This window comes from Gouania willdenowi, chromosome 21 (assembly GCF_900634775.1).
Source record: "Gouania willdenowi chromosome 21, fGouWil2.1, whole genome shotgun sequence".
NCBI lineage: Eukaryota > Metazoa > Chordata > Actinopteri > Blenniiformes > Gobiesocidae > Gouania > Gouania willdenowi.
In genome coordinates this window covers 6,797,251-6,823,222 of record NC_041064.1, presented here as the reverse complement: position 1 = coordinate 6,823,222, position 25,972 = coordinate 6,797,251, and the positions used below count along the sequence as shown (strand labels likewise).

The following is a 25,972-nucleotide window of genomic DNA, read 5'->3' as shown; positions in this document are numbered from 1 at the left end:
TAGGAATTTTAAAGAATTTATTTGTAAATTATGGTGGAAAATAAGTATTTGGTCAATAACAAAAATTCAACTCAATACTTTATAATATAACCTTTGTTGGCAATAACAGAGGTCAAACGATTACTATAGGTCTTTACCAGGTTTGCACACACAGTAGATGGCATTTTGGCCCATTCCTCCATGCAGATCTTCTCGAGAGCAGTGATTTGGGGCTGTCGCCGAGCAACACAGACTTTCAACTACCTCCACAGATTTTCTATGGGGTTGAGGTCTGGAGACTGGCTAGGCCACTCCAAGACTTTCAAATGCTTCTTACGGAGCCACTCCTTCGTTGCCCGGGCGGTGTGTTTGGGATCATTGTCATGCTGGAAGACCCAGCCACGTTTCATCTTCAAAGCTCTCACTGATGGAAGGAGGTTTTGGTTCAAAATCTCACGATACATGGCCCCATTCATTCTTTCCTTAACACGAATCAGTCGTCCTGTCCCCTTAGCAGAAAAACAGCCCCAAAGCATGATGTTTCCACCCCCATGCTTCACAGTAGGTATGGTGTTCTTGGGATGCAACTCAGTATTCTTCTTCCTCCAAACACGACGAGTTTAGTTTATACCAAAAAGTTCTATTTTGGTTTCATCTGACCACATGACATTCTCCCAATCCTCTGCTGTATCATCCATGTGCTCTCTGGCAAACTTCAGACGGGCCTGGACATGCACTGGCTTAAGCAGGGGGACACGTCTGGCACTGCAGGATTTGATTCCCTGTCAGCGTAGTGTGTTACTGATGGTAACCTTTGGTCCCAGCTCTCTGCAGGTCATTCACCAGGTCCACCCGTGTGGTTCTGGGATTTTTGCTCACTGTTCTCATGATCATTTTGACCCCACGGGATGAGATCTTGCGTGGAGCCCCAGATCGAGGGAGATTATCAGTGGTCTTGTATGTCTTCCATTTTCTGATAATTGCTCCCACAGTTGATTTTTTCACACCAAGCTGCTTGCCTATTGTAGATTCACTCTTCCCAGTCTGGTGCAGGTCTACAATTCTTTTCCTGGTATCCTTCGACAGCTCTTTGGTCTTGGCCATAGTGGAGTTTGGAGTGTGACTGTTCAAACAGGTGCCATTAATACAGGTAACGAGTGGAGGACAGAAGAGCTTCTTAAAGAAGAAGTTACAGGTCTGTGAGAGCCAGAGATCTTTCTTGTTTGAAGTGACCAAATACTTATTTTCCACCATAATTTACAAATAAATTCTTTAAAATTCCTACAATGTGAATTCCTGGATTTTTTTTTCACATTCTGTCTCTCACAGTTGAAGTGTACCTATGATGAAAATTACAGACCTCTGTCATCATTTTAAGTGGGAGAACTTGCACAATTGGTGGCTGACTAAATACTTTTTTGCCCCACTGTATATATATATATATGCAAATTTTTCTACGTGGAACACAATCTAAAGAAGAGGAAGAGTGGTACACATTCCCAATAAAGCTTTTAATTCAGTTAAAGCTACATCTGCATCATTACCAGTCTGAGAGAATCAGATTTGCTTTGAATAAATTGACACACATCATGCAAACAAAGTGAAATAAAATTCAATGACAAAGTTTTGGCACTTTGAAAATGCTTCGTCAGCATCGTGGTGACGGCAGAATAAAAACATTCACACTGTGCCTAGTTTAGTTTGATCTGGAGCTTCTTCTTCAATGTTTCAACCTCAAAATCACACCATTGTAATACGTCGTTATTTACACTTTGTACATGTTGATACCCCAATCAGTCACAAGTGAACGTTGGAGAAACGGTGATGATATTGTGCATCAAAAGATGAAGCAGGAGACATTTTCAATTGCATTCAGATAGATTTAATGACCTCTGACCCCTGAACCAGCAAGCAAAAACTCACACAAACCCAAAGAAAAGATGGAGAGCAACTTAGTGAATAAATTCTTTAATAATCTCAATCTGAATTTGAAAAGAACATAAAAATGTAAAAAACAAAAACAAAGCTTATGCACCAGAGGCTGCTAGTAGGACTAGTTTCTTCTTCTGAAAAGTGGAGCATCTAACAGCATGTGGATCTGTAATCAAATATCAGAGATTTTAACTAAATTACAAAAAAACCCTAACATCCAGTGTAAAAACCTTTATTTTTATAATTGGTTTAAACCCTTCAGCTTCCACTGTGCTCTTTTAAATGAAACACAACGTTATTTTAAGAAAGACTTGGATTCAGTTTGGGGGAATTGGAGAGAAACTCAACACTGATTTTCACACAGGATGAAGCACGAGAAGATAAAATAACAGGGAATCGGGCGAAAACAAAAAAATTCAGAGTGGATCGATGATGGATGGAAGGAGCTACAACTTCACGTTAAGGGGAACTTCGTAGACAATATTTTTAGTGAGAATTAAAAGCTTTTTAAGGCTCACATCCTGTTTGTGACGACAAAAAAGAAGCAGAAAGCAAAAGGAAAGAATTAAAGCCAGCAGCAAAGAATCTGTCATAATGACATCTACTCTAGGGTTTGTTGGTAGAATTAATCCATCCGTAGAAGAAAAACTGTTTTATCTTTTCACCAATTATTGTGATGGACATCAATGAGCGCATGCATAGATGCTGCTTTAAAGGGGCTGCAGAGAAGCCATCCCTTGCCAGAGCAAACTTTGATTTAAGGCAAAGGTTGAAAGTACAGTGAACAGCTGTGAGGACAAAAGAAGGGCCTTTTCCTTCCTTGCTTGATTTGAAACAACAGTTGATCACCATTGCTGATCTACTGGTAATGGATCTATGAGTGGTTGAACTTGTTCAGTGGATCGCTGAAGATCCCTTGGGACAAAAAGTGTTCAGAGAGTGGATGTGGCTGCTGTCACATTCTGAGCCCTTATTGTAATTAGGCACCAGCATCTCTAAACCAAGATGGGACAAATGGACGGTCGTCAGTTTCCCTTTCAAGGATGGAACCAGTGAAATAATAATTCTGATCTCATGAACTGAAACTATTACTAAACAGTCAGTTTTTCCAATGAGACTTGTTTAGAATAATGTTCTTTTAGTGGATTATTGGTTCGGAGTATCACTAGGACTTAGTTTAAGATTATCTTGTGAGGTCAACTGCGCAATTTAGGTGAAGCACATCTGGAAAGGAGAACCAAGCTGGGCCTGAAGGCACTGGTTCCCATTCTAACAGATGGCTGCTTGTGTGAGGGTGGTGGCACTGAGCAGAAAACACGATGATGATGATGTTTATGTGAGTCGTGATGTGTTTTAGAAAGATGCAAAGGGACACGGCTGCACCTTTTTAATGTTCTGTGATTCATCAGAAGAACTTTGGCCTCCTGATCGTCTCACTCTGCGGCGCCTTTTTCAGCTTTTAAAACTCTGGTCTATCGTGTTCACAGCTTGGTCTTTTTCTCCCCTGCCAAGCAACTCACTCGACAGTGGGGGGAGAATGGAGTTGATTATCGGTGAGACGACGCACGCACGTACGCACACACGAACGTAAGAACGCACGAGCGCGGCCGTGTGTGGGAGGGGCCGACACACACACACACACACTAGTTCTCTTTCTTTGCCTCCTGGTTGCCGTAACTGGAGCCTGTTTTCTTCACCTCGGTAACCCCGATGAGGCGGCGGATGGCTACAGAGGCTGGGGAAGAAAAGACAAAAGGAAGGAATGAGGACTGCTGAACTACACTTTAAGGCCTTTGGTGCAAGTTTGAAAAACCACAAAATTTAGTAGATTTAATGGATGAAGTGGTTTTGGAGGCTCTTCCTGAGGCCGTTTTTTGTCCTTTTGAGAAGTAAAAACATTTTTGTTGAAAATCTCTGCATCTAGTATTCCACATTACATATCTTGTAAGGATTTGGTATTAGCTAAACTGATCATTTTTTTTATTAAACAATTAAAGTTACTTAAAAAACGCTCAAAACCCATCTTTACCAATCTGTATATTTTCTGTAATTCAATGTTTCATCTTATTCCAGAATTTCTCCTACATTATTCTTTTTTCATTTTCTTTTTGTAATATTCTGTTTTATATTGTACTGCACTGTTTTTATTATTCTATTTTTATTGTAAAGTGTCCTTGGGTGGCCTGAAAGGCGCGTTTAACTAAAATGTATTTTTATTATAAACTCATTCAGTGTCATTGATGTAATATTAAGTCATTTCAAATCCAAATGCTCAATGCCATTGACGTAATATTACGTCAATTACGTTTTTTCACTGAGATTACTAAAAGACACCCTGGCGGAGGTCCCTCATCAATATCTAAGCTGTAGTGTGATGTAGTGACAAACTGGTGCCCTGAAGGTGGCAGCAGCGCACCTTTGGATGAGAGATTAGCTACTGATGCTACCATTAGCTAAGGAGGGAGAAGCAGGGACGAGGGAGATTATGGCGCTATGAAGTGATATTGTGAAGTATCCAGCACCACATACTAACACAGAACATGTGTGGACCTGAGTAGATTATTGATAATGAGATAAAACCATCAACTAACTGGTCCAAACGGGTCATCTCTGCGTGTCAGGAGGAAGAGGAAGTGACGTCTGTGTGATTGACGGGGGAGCAGATATAAAATACAGTAAGCAAAACATTAAACGGTGAGCCAGATAGCAAAATGATAATAATTTTGCCATCAAAAGCCTTGTCTCAGTGTTGTTTTTTTTTTTGTTTTTTTATAGAAGGAAACCAATGTTCAGATGTTTTAGTTTTCAATAAAGCAAAAAAAAAAAAAAAAAAAATTGAAACTGGTAATTTCTGTAAAACTTGCTCTATTCAACTGCTGATTACGGAAGAACAAAACAAGCTACAATTTCTTTCATTCAGAATCTGGTGTCAGATTTCAGATCGTCATAGTACAAAATATTCTGTGGGTCTTTAAAAATCAGTCAAAATGCTCTAAAACGGCTGGCACTGAGTTAATAAATACACTGAAACCAAAATAATAATTAAAAAACACTTCAATTAAGGAATGCATGGATACAGACTAATACCAGCATCTGCTCTGCGTAATCTACTCCTTTTTTTATGATTTGATGTATTTTGCACGCACAACTTTAATAATTGTCCATAACTTTTGTATTTATACTTGGTTTGAAACTGTCAAAAATGTTCATGTCCTTCCATCTTTATATTCTTATGAATACTCACCTTTAAATTCAGCAGTTAGGAGCTCTATCTGCAGTGTGGAATCATGTTGGAATGAACTTAGATTAACTTTACAGACTCTTTGGGAGGCGACTGAAATGGACTAACAGCTGATTCATATAAAAAATACACTAAAAACAATCTTTATAATGCTCATGGTTTCAAACTAACCAATGATGAGGAAGATGATGAAGCCGATGATGAGGAGCGGGGAACCGCTGACCGCTACGCCACAAGCGAAGTTGATGAGAGGTGAGAGCAGGAGCATCGCCCAGAACAGGAAGTTGAGCAGCGTCCACGGCCGGCGAGGAGGGATGATGGTCGGACCAGGAAACTTTCCTACCTTGTTGTACGTTTCCTGTAGCTCGTCCTGAGGGATGGACGGAAGGATTATTATCATTATTAGCATTTGCTGTTCATCCATGTTGATGTAAATTATGGGAAGTTTGTTAAAAGTTGACTCACTTTCTCCTGATAGAGTTTGTGCAGCCAATTAGCACACTCCCTCTCATCATCTGGGATTTCCTCCACAGGGTATCGCCTGGAGAGAAAGAGAATATGAAGACAAGCGCAAACTATTTCTGTACACACCCTGTTGTGCTGTGTGTAGATTAATGTATTACTCACATAAATGAGATAGATAAATTCATCAAACTCTGGGAGTTTTGTTAATTTCCTGTTCACAGATTGCTTTCATCGACTCTCGCCCTCTAATAAATCAAGGAAGTTCTGCGTGTGTGCATGCGTGCGTGTGTGAAATACTAAAACAAAACTAAAAATCTATACAAAAAATACACAAAATGAATGCAGAATCACACTTCAATGGCACCACAATTAATATTCATCGAAAAAATGCACAAAAAGGCAATAGAAAGATGCAAAAATACACATAAGGACTCCAAAGAAAACATACATTACAGAAAAATACATCAAATAAAAAAAAAATATGAAAATGAAACATTTATCATGCGCATGTTGCTTTGCACCCACAAATATACTCCTTTATAACACTACAGAGTATGTACACATCTTTGTACATGTTAAAGAACAAAATGTGCAACACGTTTCCCTGTGTAGATCGTCTGTGCACCACCAGAGGACACTGTTCCTTTAAAACTAGTTCTAGTTTGTTCTGTAGAAAATAATGAAATCAGTGTTTTTCAACTTTGGCGTCGAGACCCCATGTTGGGTCGCCTAAAATGTCTAGTAATTTGTAAAAAAAACAAAAAAAAAAAAAAAACAGATTATATTATATTTTTTTGAATCATCATTTTTCAAAACACATCACACACAAAGAGTATCAAATAATGTATAATATACTTAAACTTTCTAGTTCAAATAAAATGCAGTATAAAAATACTAACCCTGGCAACTCTGTATTTGTAACACACTTGAATAAAAAACATCAAAAACTAATTCTAGACAAAGAAAACATGTCTCTGGGGTCACCGGACATTTGTGATATCAAAACGGGGTCACGACCCAAAAAAGGTTGAGAACCTATGAAATAAATTATGTTTGTTTTTCGAAGAAATTAAGAAGACGTTGAAAAACAAGAAGCCATTTACTTTCTTAAGCACTGTCGTCTATAGTATATTCTGAGAAACTATTAATACCATGAGTACAAAGTTACTGCAAACAAATAAAGAACAACGTAAAATACTGTATGTATATATATTCAATGCATTATTATTATTATTATTATTAATAAGTCAAATGACAAAATTTGCTGCTGCCAAAGTTTTTTTTTTTTTTTTTAACCATGACAGCATACGCTTGAAAAGAAGCAAGAGCCCATCCGCTGCACTGCACTCACTTTATTCTCATGTCAGCTTTGTAGTTCTTGCCATTGACGATGCCCAGGAGGGTCGGAGTTTGGTTGTCTTTGAAGTTCAAGGTCACGTCATACACGGCGGTCACTGTCGGATGAAAATAATCATTGAAATCATGAAAAGACACAATCAACCCCTAGCCTGTGTGTGTGTGGCCCTGACCTGTGCCCTTCAGACAATGCAGAGTGGTGGTGAATCCTTTGGTTCGGGGTAACAGGTGATGCTTGAGCTTGGGCAGCCCTTTGCTCTCTGCTACCTGCATACTGATCTGATGCTTCTTCTCTGTGAAACGCGTTCCCTCACAGTACAGCAGGAACTGGAACCACACAGCAGCTGCATTAGTACACTACACTACACACACTTACTTTGCAACAACCAGCCCAGGATTTGGGACTAGTGCTGTGCGATATGGAGAACATTTTATATCACTATATAGGTAGATTTATATCCTGATAATGATATATATTCCAATATAGTATTTCTTCCTTAAAATTAAATGAATGGAAACATTTTATTCATTATATATTGTAATTTATATATATATAGAAATAAACTATATATATATATAAAAAAAATCCCAAAATAAATGGTACTTCTCCTTTAAGAATCTTCTCAATGAAGGAATATTTGTGACTTTTTCTACACATATTTACTGTTGTCACGTGTTCTGATTTTTGTAAATTTGTATGTGGGAGCGCAAAATCCAACAACAATGGTCACTGCTATTGTTTTAAACCGTACCTGTAGTGAATTTTACTTGCAAGCTCCATCAAAGACATCAATATATGTATGAATGTTGGTGGTGGTCAGAGGGAGCCGTAGGCGCAAAATGGCAGCCACGCTTCTGTCAGTATGCCCCAGGGTAGCTGTGGCTACAATGTAGCTTACCACCACAAGTATGACTGATGTGAGTGAGTGGTGTGAATGAAGAATGGTTTCCATTATAATTATATACAGTAGAATTATGACAGTAGAGGTTTTGTTAGGTTATATTTTTTTAAAGTCCTTCCAGGGCAGCAGGAGATAAATGAACACTTCCATTTGTGAGACACGTTTGCAGCAGTTTTGCTTGAAAGAGTCATATTGGCTGTCGTGACACAGTTTGTTACCAGACTAAAGAAGATTCCGGTCGCTCCGGGGGACACGATCTGGCTGAAGAAAGCAGCATTTCACCTCTGCATACCATAGTATCTATTATCTGCATCTTTGTGGCGCATACTAAACAATTGACGCTCATGTCTGAGCACCGCCCAGCCGGTGTTAAATGATGTAAAATTAGGCTAGATCTGACCAGTCCGTTCTGGTGGGTGACAGTGGGCGTGACTTCAGTAGCTGATGGTTATTTACACATGGAGGACCTAATTCAGTCACAGTCACAATTGCAGTAAACTAGTATCTCTAGGTGATATAAATATAGTGTTGCTGTGAGTAGATTAGCCTGCTAGCTTCATCGTATTTTAGCAACAGAGTAAGACCAAGACCACACACGATAGAGCAGCGGTCTTCAACCTTTACTCTCAAAGAAGCCATTTTGCTTCATCTCACCTGGATTAAAGTGCTTCCAGAGCCGAAAAAAAGTTATAAAGGGTTCATGTATTTGAAGGGCAACAAAAATAACTTGAATTTGATAACACATGATCATGTAGGCCAACGCATGCTAATTGCGAATTTCTAGCCACATATCAAGCATGCATATTTAGCCGGCACGTTGACACTTAAATTAATCTGTCCCCTACAATTAAAATTTGTATTTTCTTCCAGAATAGTGTTTTAGTTGATTTAGTTATCTTACCAGAGATTTAAAACTAAGTGCAAGGAAAGCTGATGGTCTGTAGATGTTACAGGAGGAGAAGTAGGAAGGTGGCAGAGTTATTGCACAATGTGAATTATTTTTAGAGTGACAAATTATATATATATATATATATATATATATATATATATATATATATATATATATATATATATATATATCATGATTTTATTATCAATTCATATTTCTTTATTTCAATTTTTTTTAAAAGCTATAGGGAGCCATTGCTAAAAATCAAAGAGCCACATGTGGCTACAGGGCCGCAGGTTGCATACCCCTGCGTAAGGAATTTTTCATATCACACTACGATATACTGTATATAGTTGTATCACAGCATTACCCGTTTCTGTGTAGTTCCATCAAAAATCAGACTCTTGCAGAGAAACTTTGTTCATATTAGTCAAAACTTCATCAACTATGGAGTTAAAGCAGCAAGGAATCAAAGACACGTTCAGAAGCGTCACTGTTAGCCGTGACCTGATGCTTGACTTTAAAGGGTAATTAGATCAAGAGCTGATCTTCCTAATCTCAGCGAGAAAACTGGTTGAGTCCCAGAGGAAATCTGTAGCACAGATTTACTAAAGGTGAACAACAAACAGCCTGCTGTCCTCTCATGGCTCGCTTTCAACATTTGATTTTTTTACTTAAACTGGAGAGGAACTGCATTCAAATGCAAAGTAAACACTAAACACCACAGCATGCAGCACAGTTAAAGATCAACCTCAAAGATTCTTGCCCCACTGGTGCACCATGACTTTCTTTTTACACTTTAGAATAAATTGGAGCAAAGAAACTGGGTCAGGCCTCCACTTATTATTCAAACTATTGTTTAACAATGGAGTATCACTTCTTTAAGGTTTACAAAAGCAGTCCTGGCCATTGGGTGTTTAACCACAGCTAAAAGCAGTCAGCTCGTCCTGAGGGATAAAAACCAGTAGCGTTACTACTATATGGTTTCAAATGGACTTCATTCAACTGTAGCACGAGTAATAACCAACTACTTTACAATGTTAGAAACATTCACCCTTTAACATCAACTGTCAGAGCAAGCAAATAAACATTCATTACTGATAAAATCTAAATGTGTAACAACAACAGCAGCAAAAACCTGCAACCCCAATCAAGACATTTCTCGACCCCTTATTAATCTAATGAACAGCCTGGATACAGGCTGTATCTGATCTCTGCTCCATCTACAGTAAAAGTCAGCCAGTTTGTAATAGTACCATAACAGCATAAAGTTGCCAAATCACCACATTTGATTTGTTCAGAAGCGATCGCGTCTGTATTCTGACTCAGTCCAACTCACTGTGATCGCTGCGCGGTAGTTCACGGTAAGAAGAGCGGACAAAGCGGTGTATCAGTCTGGTTCCAGTAAAAAGTTGAAAATGGAGTGATATGTAGACGTGGGACAGTAGGGAAGAGACTTCATGTCATAAAGGAAACTTATCAGTTGAAACACGGACATTTCCCTGCAACCAAACTTGAGTACAGCAGCCCGCCTATCTGCCCGTCCTGATTGGCCCAGTTGTATGAAGGGCACCCTCATCACCCAATAGAGTGTGGCCTATGTTAGGCTGCGGCATTTGTGTGAATTTTCTCAGAAAATTGCTAAGTTATTGTAATGCGGCCAATAAAACAGTGCGCTTTATAGCCCGGAAATTACGGTAAGTAATGACAGTACCTAAAAAATGTCCAACAAAATTTTCCTCATTATAATTGGAAATAAGAAAACTCTGATATGCACAATGTGTTACATGTTTATCATACTGTAGTAAGAATGAATAACACGGGTGTCTCATTAATTAGCGTAACATTTAGGTTTGTGCTTAATAAACCCACATAAAACCAAATCACCATCATTCACAGAATAAACAAAGCTGTTCAATAGGCTCAACATTAAATAAATAAAGGCAACATTAAGTCTGAGTTTAATAACTCAGCTGTCTAATATATTGAGTTGTGACAGCAGTTCTTCCAATAAAGCAACAGCAGGATGTGAACCCACTTCCTGCCTCGTTACTGGACAGACGAACACAGAACGACTCACCCACATGAATTCAGGATAATCTTTGAGTCGGCTCAGTCCATTAAACACAGTGTCTCGGTCTTCCTCCCACTTTCTTTTGCAGAAAACTATTTCTAGGAAGTACCAGGTCCAACCGATGAGCGGTACCTTCAAGAGTTCATGTTTGGCCAGTACTTTTGAACTCTACAGACACAAAACAAAACAAGATTTAGTCCAAAACAAAAGCCCAGAGCATCATTTCAGGCTCATTCATCAAGAATCCAGTGTTGGATTTTTTTTTTTTTTTTTTTAAACTCACCCCTAACACGCCGTATCTTTCACACATGGTCCAGCCACACAGGAAGTCGATCTCAAAGTTGTGGTTGAGGATGATGATGGCGTGCTCTTTGCCAAATTTGTCCACCGTTGCTTGGTCTGTGTATAGAGTGCATTCTGTGCCAGACCACCATTCTAACAGCATCACCAGCTCTGCACAGCCATGGAGGAAACATGGGTTGGCAACAGGTGGAAACTTTAAAATACAAACAGGATGGGAATTAAATATGGGTTATAATATTAAAATACTGTGATAATCACATATGGTTTGTGTGTTTCTCTAATGCACTAACAGAGGATTATTAACTTAAGCATGTTTCAGTTTCCTAATGCCATTTTATTTATTAATTTATCAAATAAAGCCACTAGAAACGAAAATTAAACATGACAAATAAAAAAAATACCCATTAACATTACATTTTTTTATCTTGGAGTTTACTTTCCTGTACTTGGTGAAGAAACTTTAATCCATTCTCATTAGGGATGTCCCGAGACAACTTTCTCACTTCCGATATACCGATATTGCAGCCTTGCGTATCGGCCAATATCGATCCGATACAATATCAGCATGAATCACACATACTTTTATGACTTATTTTGTAGTGTGGAATGTTAGAAAAGGCTTGATCAAGTGATGTTACTCAAACAGAGAACAATAGTCAGCAACAGGTTACTTTGTTAGAATGTGTACAACAGCCACCTATGGATAGAAATGCTGGAGCGGAAGATTTTATCGGAGAGCTTATATCGGTAATTCTAGATGCAGTCCGATAAAATCTGATATGTGTTTTCTCGCTGATATCGGCCCGATATTGATATCGAGACACCTCTAATGCTCATTATTCACTTTAAGCTAAAACATAACTGTAGAGCACTGTTTTCAACCTTTTTGAAGCTAAGGTACATATTTCCATTGAAAAAAATTCCAAGGCACACCACCAACCAAAAATGTGAAAAAACAACAACTTTGTAGCCTACATTAACAAAATAGTCATTCTTATCAAAGTGTCTTGAACAGGAAACAACTAAACACACAAAAAAAAGGTTTCACAATCTTTCATATTTCTTTTTTCGAATAAAAAGCAATTAATCTGCAGTCAATTCTTATAAGTGTTTTTAATAGGAATCAAATAACAACAAAAACATCTATTGTGATTTTTCATACTAAAAAGTATATGATTCAATTTTGTTCGCTAAGAGTGTCAGATTTGATCGAAAGGCTGTTATTGAAGGAAGTGATGTTTAAGAATTAACCTAATCTCGTTTATCAATATAAATGATGAGAACAGAGTGGCAGTTGTATGGCGTTCGTTTTTATCATTTAATTTTTTTAAATGCTGTTTTTCACACAGAGATAAACACAAGCTGTTCATCTGTTACTCCCCAAATGGAGTGCAGTCCTAAAGCGCAGCAAAGTACATGCGGTGGTTATAGTGAGCAAAAAATGAAAAATAAATAAATCACATGGTGTTTTTTATTGTGTATTTTTATGAGAGTTATATAAATATCACAAGTTAAGGTAGCTTTATTTGCACAAATCCACGGTGGTGGGGGTCTTCTCTCCGCTATGACCTCGAGCTGCTGTTAAACTGACTGTCTTTCTGTGCAGTTTGGGATGGGGGAGGGGTAAAATTAAATAATTTCCCACAGCACATCTGACAATCTCTCACGGCATACAAGTGTGCTGCAGCACAGTAGTTGAAAACCCTGCTGTAGAGCTGGTTTTATAGTTAGTTGACTTGCTAACAACCAACAATGTTGGTGTCTGATGAGTTCATGAATCATGATAGACAATTAATAAATGCTGCAGACATGGGTGACTGGTGGCTCGTCTAATTTTATTTATCCCCCAAAATAACTACATGATCTGACTAAAAAAACAACATAAATAGACAAACTATTTGTATTATTGCTCATTATTCTAAATGTTGGCAATTTTTTTTTAAATGTGGCCCCTGGGTGAGACAATCACATTAGTGGGGCATCCAAAGCATAAAACAAACTGCTTGATTACTTAATCATTGAGGCTGTTCGCTTTTTTTTTTTTTTTTTTTTTTTAAATGGAGAAAAAAATAACAGCAGTAGATGATACTCACGGCTCCACAGGGAGTAGGAGAGTCTGCAGTTGATTCTGCGGTAAAGCTGCTTGTTGATTGGCCAGAGGATGCAGGTGCACAGCTGAATGAAGTTTATGATGAGGCCGCTCACCACAAACACAAAGCCCATCAGCAGCTGCAGGATGAACAAGCTCTTCAGGTAGGTTAACAGAGCCATGCTGAGGAGGCTCCGCTCTACACACCTCGACCAACCTGACCAATCAGAGCACAGGAGACATGTCTCAGCTGGAGAGAAATCACTGGGAAATGCCAAAACAAAACTAACAGTTCTTACCACGGCGGAGTCCTTTTACAAGCCGCGTTTACACGGTCCGTCTGCTAATACCACCGACCTGAAAGACAAGGAGGAGAGGCTTATCAGAGGAACTGTTTTGTTCTTGCAACACAAGTGAAAAAGCAGCAGTGTGTGAGTGTGTGTGTGTGTGTAACAAATAATGTTGAATAAAACCAGCAAGTCAGACACAGTGTGTGTAGTTCAACTTTCATGTCATTTTCACTCCATTGTATCTATCCAAATGGATACAGGACGTGTGAAGCAGATTTAGCAGTGAGATAATTTCCATATATGGTCGTTGGGTATTGTTGTGGCAACATGGTAGACTGCACCTGCAGGACAACCTTGGGTAGTTTATAGGTCAGACTTTCAAACAAAAGCAACTGTTACTTCTAGAGGTGTTCAAAGACTACTACTTCACTTCTGATACCATACCGATAATGCAGTCTTGTGTATAGGCCAACACCAATATCGATCAGATACCAGCAGGAATAATACATACTTTTATTACTTTTTTTGTAGTGTAAAATGTTAGAAAAGGCTTGATCAAGTGATATTACTCAAACAGAAAACAATACTCAATGGGTTACATGCCTTTAACCTTTAACATAAGAATATTCTACAATTGAATAATAATAAAAAACAAAAACAGAGATTATAGATGCAGGCTGGTATAATGCAATACTAATTCTTTTTTTTTTTTTTTTTTTTTTTTAACAGATATCGGACCAATATTCGATCTGATAGTGAATTTCATTGGCTCGGCACAGATACAATCTTATTCTTCCTCGTTTATCTTCTAATAAGTGAAAGCACAACAACAAAAGGCACACCAATGAGTAGTTCATTCACATTAGAAGAATGAGTATGTGAGAAATACCCGGATGCATACAATATCGGGACATTTTTTAAGTATGCACGGTGGGCACACTAGTCAGACTCAAGTGCACCATGATGCATTGCAAGCGGATTTCAAGCTAAAAATCAAACATCCCCTTTTCAAAATATTTTTGAACACTTTTATAAATAGGCTTCTTGTTTTGAAGTTAACTGGAAGTTTGGTCAGTAGCACAATGGAGAGGTCAGACAATCTCTGAAATGTCAAAATTAAATGCGTTTCCGTGAGTTTTAGGGATCAAATGAGCACATGTTGATATTATACTTGGTCATTTTCTCACTTAAAATGTTTTCAGAACTTTCAAAGGTGGAGAATGCATCAAGGGAAACTTGGAAGTATACTTCAGTGGGAATGGTCATCCTCCTAATCTTTCGAACCATACATAGCATATAGTAGACTGTATATACACACATTGAGTTTGTAGTGCATCGTACGGTGTATGCCATTTTGAACACAGCCTAAGGCCTAAGACACTTTGGAAATACCACAAATTTTCAGAACATTTTGTCGTGCACATGAATTTTTCACACAATCAAGTGCACTGGAAACTCACGCTCATCCAGTAGTCAGTGTAACAGTGTCTGGCTATGATCTGGGATAAGCATGCCGCGACAGACTAAGTGAAAGGGATTAATCCGATGGCCCTAAAAGACCGAGAACGGCCATGGATGTGATCCTGGTATATAGATTTAGAGCGTTTATTTAGCCTCATGTTCTGTCACCAGAAGCTAAACTCACATTTTTACCATGGGGTCTGTTATGAAGAACTACAGCCAGACTGACTGCTCACATCTGCGATAAAGCTCATTAAAGTCCAGGTTAAGACAGTTATGACTCATGAGATGTTCCTCAAAATACAATTAAAATCAATAACCACTGCTGAGCTTGTACCTGCTCTGACCAAACAAGCAACCATTACAACAGGTGAATAATAAAAACAAGAAGACATTCATCAACATCCCTCGCCAAAAAAAACAGAACAAGGGCCATAACTCCGGAAAAAATAATTGCGCACTTCTCATTTTTTAACTCCATCAAGGTATTGATACCATGAAGCCACGCACCAAATTTGGTTATCCTATCTTAAATAGTTTCTGAGAAAAGCTGTCCCCTTTAACTCAGACGGACGAAAGCACGGACGGACGAACGGAGCTCAAACCTATATCCTTCTTCCACTTTGTGGCGGAGGATGATAATGAAACATTTATTTATAGAGCGCTTTCAATTAAAGTGCTGTATATCAAATAGATCATTCTTTAAATGTATAAAAACAACCATAACAATTAAATTAAAAACATACTTACAATTGAATGATATGAAAAGGGCATAAAATAAATCTTGCTGCTGTTTGTACATCAGTTTATTTTGGATGTAAAAGCTTTTTAAGATTACTTAAGGTTGGTGTAATAAACATTTATTGCCATACACATTTACTGCAGAAACATATTGGTTGTCTGTTATCAAACAGGCCAATACATGTATTAGGTTTAGACATTTATACACAGTATAATTAAATTAATAACAATAATAATGTAATTTGATTTTTATAGTGCTGCTTTTAATGACACTCAAAGTCCTTTACAGAAACCATCCATTTACATCAGTCATATCAGTGGTAGAGGTGAGTATTGGCAAGGATGTTGCAATACGATACGTATTGCGATACGTGGGTCACGATAAGATTATTGCGATATTCTACCCAGTTAATATCAAAATTAAACGTAGAGATGAAAAATCAAGTTGCTGTATGTTCATCAGAAGATATTGATCATTCAGAAGACAAATTGAGTCAAAACTATTTCCTTCAAAACATCCTATTCATTATTTATTATTAGTGTTTTTGCACATTTTTGCTGAAAAAAAGAAAAAAAAGTGTTACACACTGCCATCATAAAATAAAGTGCAACACGTTTCTTTTCACTGAAACTACTGTGTAGAAGTCTCAAAGTAACCATGACAACATAATGACGGCATTGTAACAACTTTAAGTGAGAACATTAAGGATAAAGCACCCTGAGTTACTGATAATGCACAGAAATAAGAAAGAATAATTTATCCTTTTGTGTTTTATTTTCATATATGAACAGATTATATGAAAATAAAATGTCTGTGCATACATAAATATTGCAGGCATTACACACTGCCATCATAAAATCAAATAACCATTCCAACACATTGAAAGCATTGTAACCACCACTGAAATATTGCACAAATACACAAAAATAGATTAAGTATAAAAAAAAGCTTCAAATGAAAAAATAGATTTAAAATCAGCACCCAAAAATTTACGATATATCGTGAAATTGATTTTTTTTTCACACCCCTAATCAGTGGTGGTAAGCTACATTGTAGCCACAGATGTACCAACAGATGCGTTGCTGCCAATTCGCACCTCTGACCACCACCAACATTCATGCACGATTCATACAATAATCATACTATTGTTGATTTTAAGTTTGTACAGCTGATTTTAGTGTTCTTATTGATTTTTAATCTGTTAAATGTTTTCTGTTGCACTTTTTAATCATGTAAATCACATTGAATAGCATTGTGTATGAAAAGCGCTATACAAATAAATTTGCCTTGCCCTTGCTTACGAAGCAATGAGGGTACACACATAACAACTGGGATAAAGCGAGATTTGAACTGTCAACCCTTCGGTTATTGGACGACCCACTCCACCACTGATCCACAGCCGGCCTGATTTATAGACCCAACCATATCCCATTTGAGCCCAAACGCACACGTTGGAAAGGTCAGAGTCCATCACAGGGCAAACAAACATTCACTGCTACAGGTAAGTTATTAAGAGTTAATACTAAATGACTGTTATAGATAATCAATCAGTCAGAGCAAAAAAATATGGGAAACAATATTCTGATCCTAGAATTTAAACAAATTCAGTCTGACTGATAAAATAGCATCAACTTAACCAATTATTGTCAATTAGAATGGCTGGCTAGCCTCGCCAAGCAGCGACCAAATAAGACACTTAAGCCATTGAAATAAAAAATTAAGACATGCACACTAAAGCATACTTTTCAGTGAGAGTTTGAGCCCAACAGTAAACACACACACAAGTGAAATATTTAGTAACTGTAAGTTTTACATACAAATCCTCTGTGGTTCAGCTTCTTTTCTTTGGTTGAATAATCAATGACTGTCAGCCCAAACATGCACACCTGTCTCTGTGCGTCATGAACTTTGTTCATAGTTGGAGAATGGCTGGAAGGGCAAAGTCGATTACGACAGCGTGAAATGATGGGTGGGACACATGCATGTAGCGTGAGAGTGAAGTTTGAACTTTACTTTGGTAAATAATAGCAATTTCTCCACTTTCTTAACGCAAAGTAGTTCTATACAATTAAACAAAAACATAGGAGATTCCTACTGATAAATAAAATGATTAATTGTCCACCAACCATTGAAGGTGAGGGCTGAAGTAAAGCTTGTATTGCTAAACATCTACAGACAAATGCAGGTTAGACAATTCTCTACTGAATTAGCGTACAGCATAAGAAATAATCTGTCTGAATTTGTTATAAGTGTGGTAGATAATCTGTGCAGAGGTGTAGTGTTCCAATGAATGAATGGGTTGTTGGTTGGTTCGTAGTAGCTTAATCTTGAGCCATGATATATATACATTGTAATTTAAAAATTGGGTTAATATTTCGATCTTTAGCTTCATGAGACAATAGCAAAGTAAAGCCACATTCCAGTGCTTTGATTCTTACACACGAAGCAATGAAAATTCAGGGTTTGTGTTTCTTTGGGTCATTTAGTGTGTTTTTGTGTAATTTTGTCGTCTCTATAGATTGTTTTGGTCTTTGTAAATTTTGCTGTTAGATTTATTTTCCTGTTATTTTTGTGTATATTTGTAGTGATGTAGTAATGTTTTGCATTTTTTCCCCAAACCTCCACAGAGTATGTCATATGGAAATTGTTCTACAGTATATAAGGAATCAATATAAAATGCTATAGTTTGACACTTTTCAACTGTGTCTTTGATCAGTGATAACATACAGAACTTTAAAAAAAAAAATCAGCTTGATTTCAACATTAGAAACTAAGGAAGCATCAATCGCTCGGTTCCGATTTCCTTAATTTTTGGCAATCGGCCGATACTTGCATATGAAACCGATCTTATCCACTTCCACAGAGGTCTGAAAGTCAGCCACTGTCCCCTTCTAATGTGAGATGACTGAAAGGCCACGCCCACCAGGTCATGTGTCCATGTGCGCATGCGTCTGCTACATCGACAGTTTGGCAATATTACACGGAAAAAGAAAGCAAAAGATCCCAATTTGGAATTTGTGTAGCACCAAATGACCGGTACATTCGATTGTATTTCGCAGCCAAAAGCCTCAACTTTTTTTTGTTTAGTCATAAGTTTCCTCACAACTTCTGTCATGAACGCGAGTGGTAACTGTGAATAACAGCTCAAAAAACTAAGCCTTGCCAAACAAACAGGCATCTCCTTTGTTCTACTTTCCAGTTTCCATATGTCAACAACTCTGCTGTCAAAGTGCATGACTGATGTCTTGCAGAAGGACCACATTAATTAAGTTTACAACCATCGCTGCTGACCATGGCAAAAAATACAGGAAATACATTATTAAACTATGTACATTATGGATAATCTGTGACTTTCAAGGTAAATGTATATTTATATAATTAAATTAGTAGAGAGAGCAATGGGTTGACAAATAGTTCATCTGTAAACTCACCTAGCCTTGAAAAAAGATTAGTAATGCAGACGAGATTAAAGCTGCTTAGGCAGTACAGCTGCTTTTGCATCATAGGAAAGGAATACAACTAATGTACTGAAGATTTAAAAAAAAAAAAAAACTACAAGGGATTTGTATATTTTAGAAAGCAAACAAAGGGCTTGGCTCAGTTTTGCTAAAGCAGGAGCTTAATCGCTACAAAGTTTAGCTATTGTGCTATACGTTCTAGCGTGAAGGTTCATTTTGTAAACTACTCTTTACAGTTTATATTGAATTCAGCTCAGTGGGAACCAACAAAGAACCACTAGCACCTCATTTCATCCTACTTACCAGTAAACATAGTAGCTCATTGCCATTAGCACCAATGCCCCACAAATCCCAGAGAAGATCATCACCGCACTCTGGTTCAGCATTTTGGTCCCTGGTATCCCACCAATTCAGAGCCAAATACAAAATTTAGACAAAAACCAGGGCCCGTAGAGAGCGAAGTATGTTCACAGACTGTCCTGTCTCACAGCCATGATAATCCGACAGAAGAGGGCGATTATGATGATGGCAGCAAGAACACAGCCAGAGCCCCAAACGGGTACAAAAGGAATTATTTAACCAGCGCTGTTTCCTGAGGATCACCTAAGACGTGTTAACAAAAACCGTACATGTCCTTTGAAAGAAAGCAAAACACGGCCCAGGCCACAGTTGGCTGCGTACTGTAGTGGAAACTAGACGGAGACAGAACGATCACTTCGGGAAGCAGCCACACATGCCCTGTAAGAAGTGTCTTACATGGACTCCCTTCCTCTAATCCAGTGGATCAGATTAGCACTGATTAGCAGGCTATGGGCACCCTGGATATGTCACACTGCATTAGCATGATGATCAAGGCACAAGCATGTGTTGTTTTCAGGGAGGCGTTTGTTAGGCTAACAGCAGTTCACACTACAATTAAGACATAACTAAGAACATCAATTATATAAATATAATAAGGTTTCACATTTGTTTTTACTCAGTCACACCATGACTCCCTTCTCTTTAAAACAGTTTTTCAAATGGGGGTACGTGACGCCACTACAAAGGGTAATTGAGAAAGAGAGAGAGGAAAATTAACAAATAAAAGCATGAAAAATATGGGGATTTTTTTTTAATTAATTTTTGGTTTAAAATTGTAATCATAATAATTATAAGCTTCAACAAGGTAATGCATTTTAGCCTGTATTATGGGTTAATAGTGATGAGGCATAAGTAACAAGAGGGCAAATGCCCTAAAATCTCATTCACATAACTTTCCTTTTCACCCCTCCGTGTCACTACAGAAAGACACACGCGCACAAGCACACACACGGACCCCCCCTTTAAATGGGAATGATTAGTGGAATGTTGTTAAAATATGAAAATGGGTCAAAAAAACACAAACCTAAATGTTTATACAAAAAATACACAAAATGACTCCAGAATCATACTTAAATAGCAACAAAAAAACACAATGATTATACAATAAATGCACAAAAATACAACAGAAAGAAACAAAAATACACATGACTCCAAAAAACATACATTACAGAAAAATACACCAAACGGCAAAAATATAAAAATGAGTAAAAAATTTTAAAAAAACCCAACAAACTAAACATTTATTCAAAAATGTTAAATAAATGCTAAATATGGTCAAAGTTGCATTCATTAGCATATAGATTTACTTATGATCAAGTTTATTGAATTTGTTGTACAAGTCAATTTTTCTTGCCCCCCACAGTACATCACAGCGGCGAATGGACAGCTTTATCCAGACAGGTACATACATAGACTGTAGAAAATACATACATAGCACAGCACGAAGGACGCTGAAATGCTCACCAGCATGGGCGTGTCTGTTTACATGTCAATCATGGCAGAGAGCTTCCTGGAGGCGTGGCTTCTCCAGCTCAGTGTCGCGTGAAATTCGTCATCAAAGAGGGAACGCGTCATCAAATTGGAGCGAGGTGTTTGGGCTCACCCTGCAGTAAGAAAGGAGCAAATCACCCTCTAACTAACAATTGAGGGAATCAATGAAAAACAAAACACTTTGGGCATGTGTATGAAGCCCAAATAGCACTTTATGATTTAGCTTAACATGGGCCCTTTAAGAGGTCTTTCATATTTCGTTACAGTATTGATATGTGTTGTTTACAAACACAAAAGTGTAATTTATCTGATGACTTTATGCGTCGATGAAAAAAATCAACAGAATACTCGATTACAAAAATATTCGATAGCTGCAGCACTATTTTAAAGTTAACAAGAAGTTTCATCAGTAGCACAAAAGCAGGCAATTTGGTAGTGTATTCATGAGTTTTATGGCTCAAAGAACAACATGTTGATATTCTACTTGTTCACTTTCTCACTTAAAATGTTTTCAGAACAAATAGATGTGAGCATCCAAGGTACCGGACACTTTTGAATCAATCGAAAACACTATTTTCACACTGTGGATTTAATCACCCAATTACATTTGCTGTAAATGCTTTCCCAAACTCAATTATCAAATCTGATGTTTATTCTCTGTTGTTGCTAATTATGATCTGAAAAAACATCAACCTCAGACTACCAGCAGCATGAGTTGGCTAAATTGAGATTGTATAAAAGGTTGTTGGGCGACCGTGGCTCAGGTGGTAGTGGGTCGTCTTCTGATCGAGAGGTTGGGGGTTCGATCCCAGGACCTGACTATGTGTCGAAGTGTCCTTGGGCAAGACACTGAACCCTAAGTTGCTCCCAGTGGTCGACTAGCACCTTGCATGACAGTCCTGTCCCATTGGTGTGTGAATGTGAGAGTGATTGGGTGAATGAGCTGATGTGTAAAGCGCTTTGAGACTGCTTCAGTGTGGTGATAAAGCGCTATATAAATCAAGTCCATTCACCAGTCCATTTTGTTGGACAAGTGAGTAAACAGCCAATGGGCTTCTAGCACAGAGTTGATGTTGATGTGGTTGTGACAAGCTGAGGCAAAAATAAACCATCAAGTTCAAACTGATGCAAAAAGGTCAAAGGTCATGCACTCCTGTGGCCATACTGGTGGTCATTCACACTGAATGCAAATAGACAAAAATACTCTTTGATAGCTGGATAATGAAGGTCATTCACATTGCAAGGAAAAGGGCTTAAGATCTATTTCTGTACACAACCTAAAAAAGACCAGCTATAACACACACACACACTTATAAATCAACTACTGTTGTGTAATAATTGGAAAGCAGCACTTTCTCCCTTCATATTTAAGGCAAAAAAATCCACTACATTTGAAATCATGAGACATGATGCATGTAATTGACATTTAAATAAAATTAATTAACTTACTTTATGTTTCGCTGAACAAAACGAGGCAAAAAAAGAAAAGGTAATGGTCTGGATAAAAACAAATGCATCTTAGAGGAGAACACACAAAATGGGCCAACACAGAAGCAAGTGTAAATATCCTAGTGAACAAATTATTTTATAATATTATACTTACAATCAATAAAAAAAAAACTCAAAGTGTTGTCCTTGCTTTGGTAAAAGGTTGATCATTAAGACAAAGGATGATGACTACAAATCAAATGTTTAATTTGCCATTGCTAATATTCTCTTGTCCACAAAAAAGTAACAATTTACATTAGTAGATAATCAAGACTAATAGAATAGTTTTCTATTCATATCAGCAAAAAATTCCCAGCAAAACAAAGAATAAAAATCTCACACGGAAGCACAATATTTTTTATGCGTTTGATAAAAAAAGCCAGTTGGTGCTGAATGTCAGTCATCAATGGTCCAGATTAAAACATAAAAAAGTTTTACTTCAGTGTATCTGTCTTTTATAAAAATGAGTAACTGAGTACCTGAAAGATACAGTGCTGCAAAACCTTTGGATCGTTCTTTAAGATAGCATGACTCCGTAAAGACTTCTCTACCCATGTCTCAATGTCCAATAGGCAATACTCTATTTGTAGATAAGGAGTTTAGAGTTTGTAAACAGACACTATGGGGGACTTTGGAAAGGATTTGGAAGAGCCTGAACCTCTGTCAGACCCATTACCAGAGTCATCATGACCCTATTTACATAACATTACCTAAAACCTTGTAATTTGGTTACAAGCTAAAATGCATTGAGGAGTGAGGTAGTTTAACAAGGTCGTATATAGTTCACTGACACCTACTGACCGGGGATTAAAAAAAATAGATTTGAACATTTTTGGGATTGATACAATAGTCGCGCGGTGAAATATCGCTGAATCAATATTTTCTTACACCCTTAATATTTAGAAAAGTGCATAGTTGTAGGATTATTGTGATGTATGCATGCCCTATGCTCTGTGCATTTAATTAATGGAAACATGTTTGAGGCATTAATGCGTGTAGAGATGGGCAATATTATCTGCCACTATTTACGAAACTGGGCTTTATTGCATGAAAGCATAAATCTAACCCATCTGTCTCACTGCCAACAACCAAAAACCTAATAGATAAGGAGGGAAATGTGTGTCATTTTTATACAATCGTACAAAATAATGGATTTTAAATAAATAAATAAATAAAATTGCAAACAAAAATAATGGATTTGAAATTTAAAAAAAGAGTTGCAAACAGTTTTGAACAATGATGTTCTAAACTGACCAATAAAAAGACTTGTAACATCGGCCGGTGGAGGCCCGCACACAAACTTGAAGTTGAAACTAATCAAAACTCCAGGAAATGCGAACTAAAACTTGGAAAATGCCACCAAAACTTCAGAAAACAAAAAAAAAAAAATGTATAGTTACATGAGAACTATTTTTTTATTTGTAAATTTTATTTATTACAAATCCATTATTTTACTTTGCAAATCTTTTTTTCAAATCAATCAAAAAGAAAGTGTCTATTTGTACAGTTGCCATATGGACAACCCCCAGTGCTATTGGTACCGTTACTGAAGTACAAGTACGTAGCGGGTTTGGTTATAACCCAATATCGCAACAATTTTTAGATTTACGGTTAAGTTTAGTCTTAGTCACGTGACCTAAACTGGCCAAATAGGGGCACTGCATAGGGTTAGGGTTAGAATGTCGGTATATTGATACGGCAACCGGACAGATAGCCACTGCCATAAGAAAAAAAAAGACACATTTATCGCCATACCCTAAACCAGGGGTGCCCAATCCTGGTCCTCAAGAGCACCTATCCAGCATTCAAATGATTAACTCATCATCAAGCTCTGCAGAAGCCTGATAATGATCCTGGTCATTTCAATCAGGTGTGTTGGAAGAGGGAAACATCTAAAACATGCTGGATAGGGGCTCCTGAGGACCAGGATTGGGCACCCCTGCCCTAAACTTAATGTGGGCTTTTACAGCCCTCTTGTACAGTATCCAGACATAAAAAGGATGACACCTTGATACATCATTACTTTCCTGCTTTTAAAAGTTATGTCAATGACACAAGTTGGAAGCTTTTGGTGGACAAGTTTTTGCACCACTTGGATTCCCCTGTGTTTGCAGAGTAATGAACGACGTGTATCACTGCGATAGGGCTAGGTTCACATCCCTGACAGCTTATCTATTCAAACACATGTGGTTTGCATGGGGCTGTTACCACCACTACAAAGTCATTAAAACACTAGCTTCACCCACAAACTCATGGAAACCACTCAAATTGTACGTGACGTCAGTGGGACCCAAAGCTGGTGTTAGACGCACTAAAAATGAAAGAGTGACACTACTACTGCAGCGAGCAATGCGAGCTAGCATGCTAAGCTAGCAACCTCTGATTGACCTGGGTAATAATAGCAGTTAGCAGGTTCACATAAAACAGGAAGGCAGTGAATGCTAGCCACCAAACAGGGCCAACATCTCCAATGGAAGCGCAGTAGCGGTCACGCCATGCTAGTTAGCTAGTGTTAGCATCCAATTGGTGACCTGTTAAACTGGTGATTGACTTCCGACAGATGCGTCTGCTGATAAAATACATAAAACTATGCTTTACAGTTCATTATAAAGTATTTCCAAATAGTTAAAGTTTGTTATCACCATGTGTATGTTAACTACATGATATAGAGCTGGAACTGCTCATAAGCATTGAAGCTAAATGGAGAATTGCTACGCGAACATAGCGGAGGTGAAGCTTCAATAAATGCTCCCAAATATTAAATAATAAGGAACTTGATAAACACCATATAGTAAAAACACACATTCGGGTTCGACTCTTGTTATTTCAGTCAGTATCAGGGTTAGGAAAAGAAGTCGGTCACCAGTTATTAGGGACACCAGCCCCATCGAAACACCGGTTGTGGCTAGTAGCCACCGTCAGGAACGGTATCCCGGTCTTACCTGGAGTAAATGTACTTGGAAAGTCGGTAGGTGTCGTTACACCCTCTCGCTGCTTCCTGGTCTTTAGAGGGCTTGGACTGGACACTTTAAAAGTAAATTATTTCTTCTTCTACGTCCTGAAACGCAGTAAGAATGACTTGAAGTAATGTGATTTGAAGGGTGGCTATTGTTTGTCCGTTAAAGCCCCACATTTCCTCCAAGCCCATCTGGAAGCGGCAGGTCCCACATCCGGTTCGCCCCCCTCACCCATCAAAATAAAATAAAAAATAAAATGAAAATTACTACTTCAGGGTTTTTCAACCAACGTGCTGCGGCACACTTGTGTGCCGTGAGAGTTGGTCAGGTGTGCCGTGGGAAATTATTCATTTTCACCTAATTACCAGTCTAAAAAACATTTTAAAAAACGTATTAATCATTGTCTGCAAATATGCCATTGTGCTGCCCTGAGCCCCTCTCCGTATTATTATTATTATTATTATTATTATTATTATTATTATTATTATTATTATT

General features: G+C 37.8%; 1 protein-coding gene across 3 annotated transcripts; it reads right to left on the bottom strand.

The window, feature by feature from the left end:
- Positions 1-1,915: 1,915 nt before the first annotated feature.
- Positions 1,916-25,699, bottom strand: agpat3 (1-acylglycerol-3-phosphate O-acyltransferase 3). Of its 3 annotated transcripts, none has more exons than XM_028436519.1 (10): positions 25,463-25,699; positions 13,530-13,587; positions 13,235-13,447; positions 11,122-11,291; positions 10,845-11,006; positions 7,147-7,300; positions 6,969-7,071; positions 5,618-5,693; positions 5,324-5,522; positions 1,916-3,646 (listed from the first exon to the last, which is right to left on the bottom strand). In XM_028436519.1, exons 3-10 carry the CDS (start codon positions 13,410-13,412, stop codon positions 3,555-3,557), a joined length of 1,134 nt encoding a protein of 377 aa, XP_028292320.1. In that variant the 5' UTR covers positions 13,413-13,447; positions 13,530-13,587; positions 25,463-25,699; the 3' UTR covers positions 1,916-3,554. The 3 variants fall into 3 exon arrangements, with proteins under 3 accessions (XP_028292320.1, XP_028292322.1, XP_028292321.1); XM_028436521.1 differs by lacking the exon at positions 25,463-25,699 and adding an exon at positions 19,485-19,560; XM_028436520.1 differs by lacking the exon at positions 25,463-25,699 and adding an exon at positions 17,541-17,640.
- Between the last annotated feature and the right edge of the window lie 273 nt (positions 25,700-25,972).